This window comes from Platichthys flesus, chromosome 21, assembly GCF_949316205.1.
Source record: "Platichthys flesus chromosome 21, fPlaFle2.1, whole genome shotgun sequence".
Classification (NCBI taxonomy): Eukaryota; Metazoa; Chordata; class Actinopteri; order Pleuronectiformes; family Pleuronectidae; genus Platichthys; species Platichthys flesus.
Window position 1 is genome coordinate 9,904,390 of NC_084965.1, and position 15,847 is coordinate 9,920,236.

The window sequence follows — 15,847 nt, forward strand, 5'->3', positions numbered from 1 at the left end:
AATCAATAATCAATCGATTGGAGGTAATTGTGCCTTCCTTGGAACAGTCCCAAGTCTCTCTCTTTCTCTCTCTCTCTCTCTTCCTCACACTCTCTCTGTCATTATCAGCATGTGGCTCAGTATTCGGCATTTCAGCATTCCAGCTGTAATTGATTTTAACCATTAGGTGCTCAGTGAATAGATAAGTAGTGGGAGATATTCGATTATACGGTGAACGAGAGAGAGAGAGAGAGAGAGAGAGAGAGAGAGGAGGGAAGGACGGAGGGAGAGGGATGGAGGGATGTTGTTGGAGGGCTGGGAGACGGAGGAGCTGACCTGTCCCGCTGTCTATCCGTCTCTACCACTGGCCTTCCAACCTCGCAGCGGCACAATACTGCTGACCTCCTGCGAGTTCAAGCAGCTTAGTTTCTGTGAGGTAATCCTTAATGCTTTGAAATAGACCTGATAGAAAGCCCACTTACTTGTTCGGGATTAATGTGGGTTGGGTTGGGAGGGGATCGGGGGGGGGGGGATCCCGGAGTTTTCGGCACATTTAGTTAAATTAACCCGTTGGGAAACGGCGCGATTCAACGTTAATCGTGGACTTAGAACCCGCTGCGGGGGACGAGGACGGGGCTGTTTTATATTTTCAAAGCGTGCTCCGGTGCCATCGGCAGATAGACGGAAGACTTGCGTCGAACATCCCCGGTTTAAAAGCCGCCGACGCCAAGCATTAACACCGCCTCCCCCTTTTGTTTATGTGTAGATTTACTTTGCTGGTGGCCGAAAGCAGGATTATTCCTTTCAGCGGTTGCCCATCCCCTACAGAGGAGGCCATTTTGAATGTTAGTGCGGGGGGGGGGGGGGGGGGGGGGTATTGCCGTCCCACTGTTTCCTAAAGATATAAGTCTGATTTTCTCTCTTTTCTTTAACTCAGTGCTTTTTTCGTCTTTTTCCTTTTTCTGCCAGGAGTGTAGCTTCGGACTAGGGGTAGATGGGAGGGAGCGAGAGGGAGGGGGTGTGGTGGGGGGGGAACAAAGGCAAACATTTGAGTAATCTTCAAAGAGCTCATTGGTATGTTGAGTGGACGCTGGTATGCGGACCGCGGCTGAGGCTTTTTCAGAGGAAAACAATGTTCTTCCTTTAGACGGCCTGCGCAAACACTACCAGCCGAGGCAACTCTGCACCGGAGCTGCCACCGCTATCAGCTAAACCCCCCCCACCCCCCACCCCCCACCCCACCTACCCATGTCTCATGCAGAAAATGTTGGGGTCCTGCGTGTTGCCGGAACTGAACAGTCCCGGGTTGTTTTTTCGTTTGACACCAAGACTTAACGTGACGTGTCCGAAAACTGTTATCTGTGTGTGTGTGTGTGTGTGTGTGTGATACAGAACCAACTGTTTGAGTTGTGATATGGAGAGATGAGAGCAGACAGAAAGACAGGCGCACAAACCCAAAAACCTTCTACCCCTCTATCAAGAAAATAGGGAGGGGATTAAGTGTGCCATCTTGTAGGTCAACTGAGAGGCATTTGATTTGATGCAAAACGGCGCAGCTGAAGAGGCGCTTGCATTATGCACTGCCTGGCCGAGGTACCACTCCAGCGTACACACAAACACTTACGCACACAACAAGCCACATTGTTCGATCGCTTCCTGAGTATAAGGCCTCCACCTCACCTTTTGTTCCATCGAGTGTGGGTTCTGTAACGCTGGACAGTCATATATATCGTGATTAAAGTGAGGTCTAGATAAACGTATGCGCCACTGAAGACAAACGGCAGTGGGATACAGCTCTTGAGAGAAAGAAGCAGTCTGCCATTTTGTGACAGTTTCAAAATGAACTCCCTTTGTCCAGTAATCACCAGCCATTTTCTCACGAGGATCCACCCCAGGGATAATTTCTCCCATTTCACTGTCATTAGCAGGGCCTGGTATTAGGCTTGTGTTTTGTTCCCTGTACCTTTTGTTTTGCTCTAAGTGAAACCATGCGACAGGGTAGGGGCTAACTGGAAAACAATACTCCCCTTCACAGGCTCAGGAATGTGTAATTAGTGATTTGAACCCGACTATGCTTGTCTAGCTTCTTCCCTATCATTCTCTCCCTCTCTTTCTGTCTCTTGTTCTTTTGTTCTCTCTTGTCAGAGTCTCTTCTTCGCCTCTCCAGCTATCAGTTAGTTCCTCTCACTCTAAGTTTCCGTCGTTCCTTTTGTCTAACTCTCGCTAATAGACATTTTCTTCATTACGAACAGAGGAAGGAAGAAAAACCAACTTGGCAAAAATTTGCTTCTCCTTCCAGGCACCAAAATTATTTTCCCTTTCAGTTTTAGTTCAGTATAACAACATCGCTGCAGTGCAAACCTCTTTGATGGCACCAGCCAACAAGCTCCAGCCCGCTTTTTTATTTCTGTTTTTCTCTTTCTCTCCTGTCGATTAGGCCTTGCCTTCATTTCCCCAAAAGCATCTTTGCATATTGGGAAAAAAATGGGAAATGACGAGATACCCAAAAGCATGCTATTCGCATTTCGGTGATCTTGAGCAAAGCATTTTATGATTTGTCTCATGGTGAGTCGATGGTAAAGATAACCTCAGCGGCAAGATGTTCTAAGGAAATAGGGAGGTCTGGTCAGTCTCACCTGGCGGCAATGGAGACAAGCGGGGGCTTTTAGCCCCTAATGGGCTAAGGTCAGGATGGCTAATAGGGAGTAAGTGGCTGAGCCATGCTGTCTAAATCTAATGCTAATGTAAATACTGATCCATTTTCATGGGGGGTGGAGGTGAACTGGCTTTCAAGACAGCTAACACACAAAAACACATGCACTGATAAGTCAGTAAGATCTGTTCTGGTGTCTCTGTCTCCTTGTATCTGTTATTCCCTGCTTCTGGGTCAGTAAATAATATATTTGATGACCGTTCCAAGAAACGCAAGAAAGGTAGTCCTCCGTGTTCATTGGCTAAAACCAGGAGGAATACATCATGTTGTAAATCAGCAGGGTTGTTTTCTTCCTTGTTTCTTTGCACTTGTATGCATAAGTCATCATTGTGTGTGTTTGTGTGTGTGTGTGTGTGTGTGTGTGTGTGTATGTATGTGTGTGTGTGTGTGGGGGGGGGGGGGTGGGGGTGTTTGTGAGTGGAGTGTGTTCCTCGGCAAGATAGAGAGTAAGAGCGAGAGACCAAACTGATTTTTTCCAAGAGGGGGGCCACAGGTCAGGAAGCTGTGAACTTCAGGTTGACCTTTGCCCCATACGTCAGACAAACTTACGTCAGTGGTACAAATGTGTGTGTGTGTGTGTTTGCACATTTTTGTGTCTGTGTGTAGGAGTCAGGGAAATGGAAGGCAGGACTATTACTGTAACTGGACTTTATTAAAATGATTTTCCAAGCTCTCACAAAGCCCCATCACTATTACCTCCTTTTCTTTTTAGACTGCTGACAAATAAAAAAAGAGGAATAGAGAAGAAACAGGGAGAAAAAAAGAGGGAAAGAACAAGTTGACGGGAGAAAGAGAGAAAGGAGAGAGAGGCGGCAGAACGCTAGTATAAAAGACTCATTGTGATAATTCATTTATTTGGCTTGGCAGCCATTATGCGATGGATGCTTATTATTATTGGGTGACCTGAGCTAAGTTCGCCAACAGGCCCTGCACCTCATGGACAGGCCCCAGAGCAGTGATCACATGTGACTGGCAGCAGGCAGGGCCGAGAGAAACGGGATAGGTAATTTATCTCGAGGAAATATTTGTCTTTGCATTTATGAAACCGAGAGCCTTGTAAAGAGAGGAAAGACGATCACTTGCGATGGATTTCGGGGGGGATTTCTTCTTTTCTGGGGTGGTTTTGTGTCTCCAGCATCTTTAGATCACACACATCGTGGCCTTGAGAAGGGTACGGTTATTTTTCCCCCAGCAGACATTTTGACTTGTCATGGTAGGAAAAGCACAGGTGTTACTGCGGTTCAAGTGTCCCAGTTAGACAATAAGACAGTGTGACAGCGAGCCAGCATGCAAAATACCAGGGCCCTGTACCTGAAGCAGCTAAATGGAACTCAGCCATCATTCATTTTTATAATTTACACCTGTGCTTTTCCTACTGTGACATGTCAAAATGTCTGCCGCGGAAATAAAATAAAACCCCGTCCTCCTCTGTGTGTCTGTTTGTGCCGTGTGCACTCAGCAGTTTTTCTATGTCTATTTGCATACTTGGTTCTGTGCATGTGCAGCACCGACTCCGCTCCGTGCACACTATGCATCCGTCGCTCTCTTCATCTGTGGCAGCACATCCTATACCTGGGCCCCTCAGCATCTCTCCCTTTCGACGGTGCACTCTGCCAGAGCAATCCATTGGCAGTGATCTTGCGTTACATCTATGTCTTGAGGGCTGAGCGGCGGTTAGCAGTAACATGTGTTAGGGAGGTGGTAGCACCGATGGAATTCTACACTTGGCAGCCTTCCAGCGATGGTATGTGTTTAAAATACTTTCAAGGAACAAAACACGCTTTTGTTGCTCACCGGGCCAAGTGGGGCTGGTTTTGTCTCCGATGGCACCCAGGGGCCCGGGGGACAGCACCGGAAGCGGGTGACGCTCCAAAACAAAAAAGAAGAAGGTATTCCCGACAACAATGCTCTCTGCTTCCGCTAACAAAAACACTGATGAAAGCAGATAAAGAGTTTTTTTTTTCCATTCTGCGGTGTGTGGGGTGCACATTTGTATGTATGCACATACTCTCAGTGGACACAAACAGGAACATACTGATTCTTTAAGTGTATAAAACGAGTACACACACAAACCAGACACACACATACTGGTTGTTAAAGGCATAGCTGCAGTGGCGGAGGGGTTCTTATTTTCAGTACATGTTCATTAGCTGCCTGGTTTTTTCGCTTAATGACAGGAAAGAGTCATGTTTACACCAAATACCCTAATTTGTCATTTGGTTTATGGAGGAAAACACGACCCCGCTGCTGTGCTGCTGCTCTCGAAATATTTGTGTCCTTTTACCACAGGCACAGTCTCAGTCGCAAGAATGATTGAAATTATAGACAGACACGAAAGCACACTTGTGAGGGAAGATGAACAAAAATTGGGAGTCAAAATTACCGATGCAAAAACACACACGTATGCAGTAAGAAGAATAAAACATTGAAATTATACCCACACCCACCCCTGCATACACACACACACACACACACACACACACACACACACACACACTCCAGGCTTGCTTTCACGTTCATGTACATGCGGCGAAAGATAAAAGAAGTTTTGAGAAGATGTCTTTCGCCTCGCCTTATTAAGAATTCAGTTAATGAGGCAGCTTTGTCACCACAGATAGAACAAATGAATGTGAGACAGCAGTGCTGCTTTATTCCCCACAAACCCGGGGAGCGAGCGGAGGGGAGGATGTGCGCGTTTGTGTTTATGGGTGAGTGAGAAAGGTGTTTTGTAAACATCTCATTCTGCATAATGAATGCAGTCCTCTGTCATCCTCACCCCCAAACACACACACAAACACACACACACACACACATTCATGCCCACAAACACAACAACAGCAGCAGCAGCAGGAAACAGCTACACAAGGGAGCCCCCCCTTACCTGTCAAATTGACTCTCCTCCCCTCTCCTCGGTTCAAGTCCCAGTGTGTGTGTGTGTGTGTGTGTGTGTGTTTGACAGGTAAACAGGAAGTCCTCACTGTCGTGATTTGCATGCCATGTGTTGGGGTGGGTGTGTATGCACCTCCCACACCATCCAGGGACGTCTGTGCCATGTTTAGGTCTACCCAGGGAGCGCTCTTTAGTTGATTTTGATTGGCCCACAGGGAGCGTTAGCTTATTTGGTTGTTTGCCAAACACTAATCCCTAACAATTAACCACCAGGCACTCTGGAGAGGTGCCATATTGACAGGGATGTGCCCCCCCCCCAACCCTCATTCTGCAAGCAGGCAGACACTCGTATGACACGAACGTATGTGCGGCGCATATACACGCACACAAATCAGCAGAGGCATAAATTACATGCACATTTCGAGCAGACACACACAGGCGCAAACCCAGGAGCAGGAACAGTGTGTTTGTGTGTTTGAATATGCATTACACAGCCCACGCCTGGCAGGAGTCAAAGTGCTCCTTTAAAAGTTCATAAATCATGGATGTTCTGGCCTGTGATCACCAGACCGCCTGCATTTCAGGCCTGCGGAGTGCCAGAGAGCGACAGACAGCCTCTAGTTTAGGTCTTAAACAAACCCTCTGGAATGTGCTGATGGGGGGAGAATTAATATTAGGTCTAAACCTATCTGGCAGCCCGTTTCAACCCCAAGTATATCATTCAGGCTGCTCTTAGCTGAAGCCTCATATCATAAAAACAAATAGAAGCCCCTAAGTTGGGACATTAAAGGATGTGTGTTTTAGTCCACCAGTGATTAAGATGATTTTTTAAAGATTTTGATCCAACATAATTACCTTTAATGTCCATTAGGATTCACTGGAAACTATGTGTGATGGTGTTTGGTTACGAAAACATGTTTTTGCCACATTTCCAGTGAGCTTTTCTGAAGGTTGTAGCTGAAGAGGAGAAAGGCCTTGTTTGAATACTAGTTTTTCATTCATTTCTAAGCACTCTTAGAAGTCTTAGGGAGTCCAGACACATATGATTCGAGTGGAAAAAAAACAAATCCCATACACCAGAGAAAAATAGACTTGTTTTTTACATTATATGATTGATAGCCGAACAAATGACTCTGGGGATGTTTATAAGTTTGGTATAGGGGATTTTGTGTTTGGTGTATACAGCATATGGCATCTTTACTGAAGGCCATTGTGAAAGATTATTGGAAACATTTCAAAACCCTATTGTATGAAAAGTATCAAGGAAACTCTCAATTCACAAAAGTTTACATTTGAATGAAAAGTCGCAACCTCAAGCCGTATTGTGTTAACATGTTTGCGTGCACGGAGCGCATGTTTGCTTCCACGAGGACACGTGTGTGGTTTCCACAGTAAGGGAAGGAGAGGAAGAAAGAAAAGCAGCAAAGAGAGAGAGGGAGAAGGAGCGAGGGAGGCCTCCTTTCACAGAGAAACAAAGATAGCTGTAATTAATGGCCCTGAGCCCCGGCCTAGGCAAGCTTTCTTCTGACAACTCTGACTTAATTAAAACTTAAGACTTCTGAAAGGGCCTCTGACTGTGAGGGGACGTCCCACCGTCTCGTGAGAAAAAGCTCGTAAGGTTTCCGACAAAAGAAGGAGAGAGGGAGAGACGGGGGAGAAAAGATGTGTTAGCGGCTGTAGCTATGTTGCTAATCCCTGTTTGTCAAAGGAGGAAGAGGGAGAGGGGGGGAATAAGAACTCACACACCTGCAGCTAACTGTGCACCCCCCCCCAGCACACACACTTTTGCGACCCCTCTCTTCCTGCTCCATATAACATGATGCAACAATGCTCAGGAGAAAATATCCCCTTGCTCAATTTTATGTGCTTCAGGAATGAAACATCTTCCTATAGGGGCCATGAGAGACCTTGTAGGGTTAGCACGCACAAACACAAACACACACACACACACACACACACGCAAGCACCCATGCATGCACACCATTTTGTATATTACTTCATGCTCGGAACCCTGCACCTGTTTCTCACATGGCCGTATGAATAAATCTTAACAAAGCATAAACTAACCTCGGTGAGCCACCTCTGTGTCTCTGTCCTTTTGCCTCGCTCGCTTTTTCCTCCCTGTGTCTTTCTCTCTCCCCCCCCCCCCTCCCTCCCTCCATCCCTCCCTCTTCTCCCTTCACAGAGGATCAGATAATAAAAGCTTGGCCTGGTCTTTTGTTTTTGTGCATTGTTCATTAGCCCGGCAGCAACAACAGAGGCACACTTGATATGCTTGGCTTGACTGGGTGTATGGGAGTAGGGCAAGGTGGGATGAGGGGAGGGGGGGGGGGGTGGCGGTGTGGGTGCGCGTGTGTGTGCGCGCACACGCACGGGGCAGGGCGAGAGGTAGGGGGTAGCTTTGCATGGCTGCAATGCCATTAAAGAGGCAACTGGAAATTAAGGGCTTGCAACTGACAGCACACCATTGAATGAAAAATCCCCGCAGCTGCCAACAAAGAGGCGGGGGGGATGGGGCTGGGGGGGGGGGGTTGGAAGCCGGACAATGTGCACGTTAAAGACAAAAAAAAAAAAGGAAAAAAAAGTGCTCCGAGCTCAACCCCTCGTCTGACTTTTTGTGTGTTTTTAATCCTCACGTCACCTTAAACGTATCCAGTTAATTTGCGGTGTGCGGCGTGTAGGGCCGAAACCAAACGCCACTACTTAAAGCTGCATCTGTTGCTGAGCTAGTCGAGTTCCTTCTGTTTGAAATCCACAAGTTGGTCCAGAGGATCTGTGCTTTACGTCCGGCTGTTAGTGTTTCAGGAACCTGTCCTTCCTTTTCTAGGAAACACATCTTATAGAACATATGGGCCGAATGTTGCTGGCTTGTTTGAAGGTGGAGAATTTACATTTTTTTGGGGGGGGGAGGGCATTGTATTTTGGGAACCAAGGTGGAGTTGAAGTAAGGACTTTACAGCCACGAAACACAAAGACTACCAACAGGATTCTCGGACAAGCCTCACTTGTTATATTGAAGATTGAGGTTCAGATATTTAACGGCTTCACCATCTTCTTCGAGTGACCACCGTGTAACATCTGCTCTCTCCTCTGCTCCACAGCACTTGCAGAAGCTGGACGGCGCCTACAGCCCCGAGCTGTGCCTCTACTACTGCGCGCTGTGCGACTACTCCACCAAGGCCCGCCTCAACCTGGTGCAGCACAGCCGCTCGGCTCGCCACCAGCAGAACGAAGGACTGAGGAAACTCCAGCTGCACCAGCAAGGCCTGGGCGGGGACGACGATGGACTAAGCCTGCACGAGGTGTTCCATGTCAAGGAGTGCCTCTCCAGCCAAGGTCGGTGTTTCTTTAATCGGATCTGTCTGTTTGCTCGAGCTGTTGTGACTTGAGCTATTTTTGGGGGGGGCCTGTGTTAATGCTCCACATGTCCTTTACTCTTTTTTTTTTATTTTTTTGTCATCTGACTTTATTTTGCTTGTGTTTCTGTTTTAAAAAAATGTCTGATCTCCGCTAAACGTTGTTGTCAGTTATATAGCGGTCACTTTTTTCTTGATTTGAAGTCAGATCCGTCTTTTCCCTTCACTCCTCCCATCTCTTCCCCCTGTTTTTCTTGCACCACTCCCTCGTCACTCTGTCAAACCTCACTCCCTCCCACCCTATCTCTCCCTCCCTCTCTCCCTGCCTCCCTCCTTTGGCCTTCACATCCAGATCACGTCTTTCGATACAGGCCCGTCCGTTCCTCCTAATCTCTCCAAAATGAGCATACTGTTCCTATTAGGCTGCCGCGTTTATATCTGCAACACACACACACACACACACACACACACACACACACACACACACACACTGTCCCGTGCACAGGAACATCCAAGGCAGGCAGTCAGCTTATGAAATTTCACCTTGGGAGGATCTCATAGTCAAAAGGCCTGTACACACATGTTACTCTCTCTCTCCCTCTCGCACACACACACACACACACACACACACACATGCACTTACACACACGTATGCTACGGCTACACAGTCTCTCCCTGGAGTGAGCTTTCATTTCCTTTCTCATGACCAAAGCAATTTGGCTTTCATTTAAGAGTCTCCGTCCTGCCAGCAGCTAATAAGTGTAACAGAACTGTAAAACATTCAGAAAAAAAAAAGGAAAAAAGATTAATCGTTTTTCTTTGAGTGGGGGGTGCACGGTTGGTGGAGGGGGGTTGCAGGGCGTTAGGGGAGGGGGCCGCTCTGTAATTTAAACCAGAAGACGGGGAGAGAGAGAGAGAGAGAGAGAGAGAGTCAGGGTCCATTATTTAGTCATCCCTATGTTAATGCTGCCGGGAGAAAATGAGTGCTTAACTTGTTTTTGCTTTGCTTGACCTGGAGGAGCGGGTGGTGGGGTTGGGAGCGGTGGGAGGGTAACACATTTTGATTAGCATTCCGGCATAGCATTAGTCCATGCATCCATCTGTGTGTGTGTGTGTGTGTGTGTGTGTTTGTGTGTGTGTGTGTTTCTGCATGAATCCCTGCTCCCTAAAGTGTCCTGTTTATACTGTACATGTACTCCCAGAGCAGATGGGGGCCCGGCGCTCAGAAGCACATGTGATTCCAAAAGCACATGCACACACACGCACACACACACCCACACACACACACACGAGCAGGAGACACACTCCCAGTCCTGAAATGGAGACTGTTGCCGGTGTGCGTTTGGTTTTAATTACACATGGATCAAAGTTTCGGTGAGAATTGGGGTGCAGCAGAAGCAGAAGAAAAGCATGCTTAGATAAATCATTACCCACACACCCCCTCACCCCCAGCCACACACACACACACACCGACACCCACACACACTTTCCTCTCCTTCTCTTGCTCTCTTTTTGTGTCATCCCCTCTTCTTTTTGCTCCACTTATTCCATCTCCACCTCGATGCTGCTCCGGTCCGAGACACAAACCCAGCTCCTACCCTCTTTTATTTTTCGTTCTTCTCTCTCGAACCAGTGGGCGAAAAACCAGGTTTTAAAACTGTCAAAACCAATACACACCCGCCGCACCTATTCCAAATGTTCCACTCTTTAAAAAACACACCACGTTTGTTGCTCGGCCTCGTTTTTTTAAACCTCAGCTTTGATGCCACACGGGTGAGTTTCCATGAGGAAGCGAGCGCACGGCTAAAGTGGGCGACGTCCGAAATGTTAATCCACTTTTTTTCTTTTTGGATGCCCTCCTTTTGCCCACGCTGTATAAAACCAGTATTCTTTCACAAGGTACGCGGTGAGAGGGTTCAAAGCCGTGTCCTTTGCGGACCGTGCGCGTTTGGCAGGTGGAGACGGAGAAACTCTGAAAGTCAACGTCGTAAATACAGGTTGCAGTCCAGGTCTGTGGTCGGCACTCAGAGAGAACATGTTTTTTGTGTTTCAGAACGCACAACAACGCGCTATCGTTGCGTGCTAGGTTGCGTTATTCAGAAGAAAGGCTGTATTAAAGCTGTTTTGGCCCCTATGTAGTGATAGATGATGGGAATGTTTTCACCGATGGAAAAAGGCTCCATAGTAGGCAACATTTGCAAGGCGGCGTCGGGTTTAAGGAGCCTCTGTTTGTGTGTGTGTGTGTGTGTGTGCGTGCATGTATGCGTGTGCTGTTAGTTTTCTGGGGCTGCAACTCCTGACTCGAGCACTTTCTGTTCATTAGAGACCGGTATGAAAAAGATTAATTTAAGTGCTGACCGGTATCTTTCTCTTAAAGCCTGGGACCTGGCGCCGGGCCAGATAATTATAGGCCCATTTGGGAATAAGAGTTCTAATGCTCTGGACTTTATGTACATGTGAATGGCTTTCATTAAACAATTCTGATGCTGATTTTTATGGCCTAATTAAGGATATGGTGTTGCATAGACACACCGCGAGGGTATAGGTGTTTTTGAACAAAGACAGGGGTACACAAACAACACTTCCTCTGGACTGCGTTGTGTGCGTGTTGACGTGTGTGTGTGAACAGCAGAAACTTGTAACCATGATCTTTCTGCGGCGTCTCGCGTAGACAAAAAGCCCTCTGTGCACACACGGCTCAGATGAACCGTCTCCCTCTCTGTGTACAATTAGAAGTGTTGAAGAAAATTGAGTTGTGTTTTTTTTCTTCCGTTTCTCGAGTTTGCGTCAGAAGAGCACACATAAATGAATTGCCTCTCAACATGGAGGACTCGGAGGCCATTTTGCTTTGAGGGTCATCCAAAAGTTGTTAGAGGAATTAGACTTTTGCTTTTCTGTTTTTTTTCGTGTGCCCTTCTCTGCTCCGTAATGAAGTTACACCCTGAGTAGAGCTGCTTTGTACAATTCAAGCAGCAAATAGAAGAAAAAAATAACAAGTTTGTGCGTCATCGATTGTATAATTTGAAAAATTTGTTTGGCAGGAATTTTTGAAGACATTAACAGTCTGAAGTTTAGTTGTTGGAGTGATTTATCTCTCTCTCTCTGTCTCTCTCTCTCTGTATCTCTCTCTGTATCTCTCTCTCTCTCTCTCTCTCTCTCTCTCTCTCTCTCTCTCTCTCTCTGTTGCTGCTTGTGTCTCAAGCATTTGACCGTTTGTTTAGCCCTGCGAGGAGGTGTGTGTGTGTGTGTGTTTGTGCCTGAGTGCATTTTTTTCTCTGTGCCCATTAGCCCCTGTGCTCCATCATGTGTAAAGCTCCTCATAAGCCAGACCAGGCAGAAACACTAGGGCCTTTTCTGCATACTTTACTTTCTGTCATTTTTTTTTTTTTTTTTTTCCTCTCTCCCTCTTTCATTCCCTCCGTCCCTCACAAAAAGGAAAAGGGAGATGGGATCTTATGGAGGTAATTATTTCTGAGAGCCCAGCCTGTCATCCATCCCTCCAGCCCCCTCCACCACCACCACCACCACCACCCACACATCTCCATCCCTCTGAACACCCCCACCGCTACCAACGAACATGCATTAAAGAGGGCGGGAGAAGACCCTCTTTGTCTGAGTCCCCCTTTTAAACAAAAGACCTCTTCTGACTTAGAGAGACCAATAACACTTTTATCATGTGCATATGTGTATGTGTATGTGTGTGTGTGTGTGTGTGAGTGTGTGAGTGTGTGTGTGTGTGTGTGTGTGTGTGTGTGCGTGTGTGTGTGTGTGTGTGTGTGCATCCAGAGCCTTTTGTTTTCTCTGAGTGATAAGGCTCTGGGACATTTTTTCCCTGGTCCTGGTCGAATTAGTGTAGCAGTGCTAACCATTTACATAGCAGCTTAAGGCTAAAAACTGAGACTAATGGGCACTTATCATCCCTATATATGCTTGTGTATGCGCGTGTGCGTGTCCAACAGGAAGTAATGGAAGAAATGGACAGAAAGCAAGTGTGCCATCTTGTTTCAAGGTCCACTGACATTCCTTGTTTCCAAATTTACCCGACCCCAAAACCCTGAGACGCATAAAGACAAGCGTTCGGTTCCCCATGTGGGAACGGGCTTCGCTTTTCATCCAAAAAGAGAATTTTGATGTGATGACACCATGGCCTCTTTTATGAGGCATTAGGTTCTCCCTCCTCCCTCACTTTTACTCCTTCATCTCTCTCTCCGTTTCTCTTCATCATTTTTTTTATCCTCTGGGTGGTGGCGATGGTTTTCTGCCATTCCAGCGGTTCTCCTCTCCTCCTCCTCCATTTTTTTTTTTTCCCGGAGAAGGTCCCTCCTCAGACAGAAGTCTATTTCCAGGGTTTGTCTCAGTAATTTGTGGCCATTACATAAACATTCACGGATGGCCGGAGGAGTGAGGGAAAGGATGCGTGTTGCACAAAGAGTTGATAACAGAGTTAGGACAGTGGCGGTCATTTTCAATACAGGATGCAGTAGGTGAGAGCAGCTGACTGGCTCATCAAAAGACAGCATTGTCCGTCTTTAGATAAGATTTCTGAGCTTTAATAGGGTAACATACAGTTAACAAATAATTTCTGAACTTTTCCTTCCTCATGATCCTGTGAACCAGGAAGTCCCTGAAACCCATTGCTCGCGTTATAAAAACTTGGGAATGTCATTTTATGTGCCGAGCATGAGTGAGAGGCAGTTCCTGGAGGAAAAGAAACTATTCTTACGAGAGTGATGTGATCTTTATCCGAGAGGAGTTTTCCTGAACTATGTCATTCTTTTTATTGCTCTGCAATTAGTTGGAGACAATACGCTGCATTTTAAATCATTTGTCAAATCAAAATAAGACACATGCATATATGTGTATTATTATATTTTCGGCAAGTAGCAATTTACCCCCAAATTTCCCAAAACCATATTCTCTATGGCTGAGCGTAAAAGATGTGGTCATTTTTTGAATAATTCCATCCAAGCAAATTATAATTACTTTGCGGTCTGTGTGTGCACATAGAAAAAAAGAGGGCAGCCGGCTGACTTGTGCCTCTGAGAAAGAAAAAAAAAAGAGAGCCTTGTTCACCATAAACTATTTTTGAAATGGTGTGTCGGGGCGGTATATGGGCTCAGGCCGATTGTTTTTCTTTGAGTTGAGCAGCTCTTCGGTGGAGGGGTATTACCCGGGCTAAATTGTTCCCTCATGTTTTCCGCCAAGGTTCTGTGCCCACCGCACTGACAGTTATAATTTGCAGAAATTGCGCTGATTATCTGAATTAGCATACCTGACCAATGCCACGTTAGTCTTATTTACAATACAAAGCCTCGGGGCTCTGAGGACGCATAGCAAATATGACTCTGGCCCTTTGAAGCGGGGAGCTGGCGTCTCGGGGCCAGGACGTCTCTCACAATCGGTGATATCACAAAGCGCTCCGGGCCCCGCGCCATATGGAAAGTCCTGCAGAGGGAAGTGGTGAATGCGAAGGGCCATATTGAAATCGCAGCATTATCCCATGTTTTACCTTCCCCTCTTTCTATGTCCATATACATTTTTTTCACCTCTCAGCTCTTGTCCCCCTATCTTGTTTCTTTCCTTTTTTTTTTGTTTCTCTCCTGCCTCGCCCCCCCCCCTCCTTCCCCCCTGCCTTCTTTATTTTTCCTCCTCTCCCTCACCTCCATTCTTTTCTCCCCCTCGATACCCCCATACACCCAGTGTCCATTGACTCTTAACCACAGATGGACGAAACAAAGGGTCATGTCACATAGCATTAAGACAAACAATCCGCTGATGGGAGGAGGGTGGTGTGGAGCCGGAGCCGCGGTAACCAGGCAATGTGCTCGCCGGGCCCAAGCAGCCGCTAATCTCGGGACTGCGATGATACAATTCACAGATGGACATTTAAGGCAGCCTGTATGCACAAGCACACACACACACACACACACACACACATACACACACACACACACACACACACACACAAAGAGGAGGTTAAAAAAAAGCCGAAACATTACGCCAGGATATATTCAGGTAGAGTTGTTCCCTCCATTTCCTCCACTTCTTCCTCTCTCTCCTCTCCGTTTCCTTTACTTCATCTATCAATAGGAGGTTTGCAATTGATAGCAGCTATTGATTACCTATAGCTAAGGCTAATCGTCACTGCCCGGAGGAAGCTTTGCAGCTCCAGCAGCTGTCAGTGGCTTGTTCTCCGTGTGTGTGTGTGTGTGTGTGTGTGTGTGCGACCCACCAGCAGTTCTGTGACGACAAATTGCCAAAAAAAAAAACAAGACAGCAAGTGTACAGAAAATTGAATTAATGCTGTTTCTGGCTTCTCCTTCCAGAATGAGGGAAACGTATGTTTTGTCAGCACAGAGAGACATGCGAAGTTTTCACCTCTCCACCTTTAGTGAACAAGACCCATCTCCCTCTCTCGTTCTCTCTCACTCTCTCTCCCCTTTTTCTTCATCTCCCTAATAGGAAATTTGAGCACACTGTGCGAGATTAAAGCAGAGAATCAGTGCCTTGTGAGCAATCATTTCCAGACAAATCTCTTTCATCCCCCCCCCCGCCCTCCACTCCTCTCCTCACCCCCGAAACCCCCTACATACCCCTCCTTCCCCCTCGTTCTGCTCTCGTTCGTTCCCTCTCTCTCTCTCTCTCTCTCTCTCTCTCTCTCTCTCTCTCTCCAACCTCCTAATGCTAACAGGGGGTCCCGTGTCATGACATCCCCCCCCTTTTATTTTTTTGCTTTTATCATGTCCTAATAACGTTCTGAAAATAGAGAGAGAGAGAAAGAAAGAGGAATGTGACAGAGAGAGGGAAAGAGGATGTTGGGAGGGTGGTGGGGGGGGGGGGGGTGCCACAAGAAATGGATAGACTGATAAAAATCCATTGAATGAGCTCGGGTCTTGATTTGTGCTTTGAT

The 15,847-nt window shown here is 46.9% G+C and overlaps 1 protein-coding gene across 1 annotated transcript in view; it reads left to right on the forward strand.

Moving 5' to 3' along the window:
* Positions 1–15,847, forward strand: part of zfhx4 (zinc finger homeobox 4) — an 81,854-nt gene that overhangs the window by 33,884 nt on the left and 32,123 nt on the right. Inside the window, exon 6 of the mRNA XM_062379075.1 lies at positions 8,683–8,917. Coding sequence (XP_062235059.1) covers positions 8,683–8,917 — 235 coding nt within the window. The remainder of the gene's footprint in view (positions 1–8,682; positions 8,918–15,847) is intronic.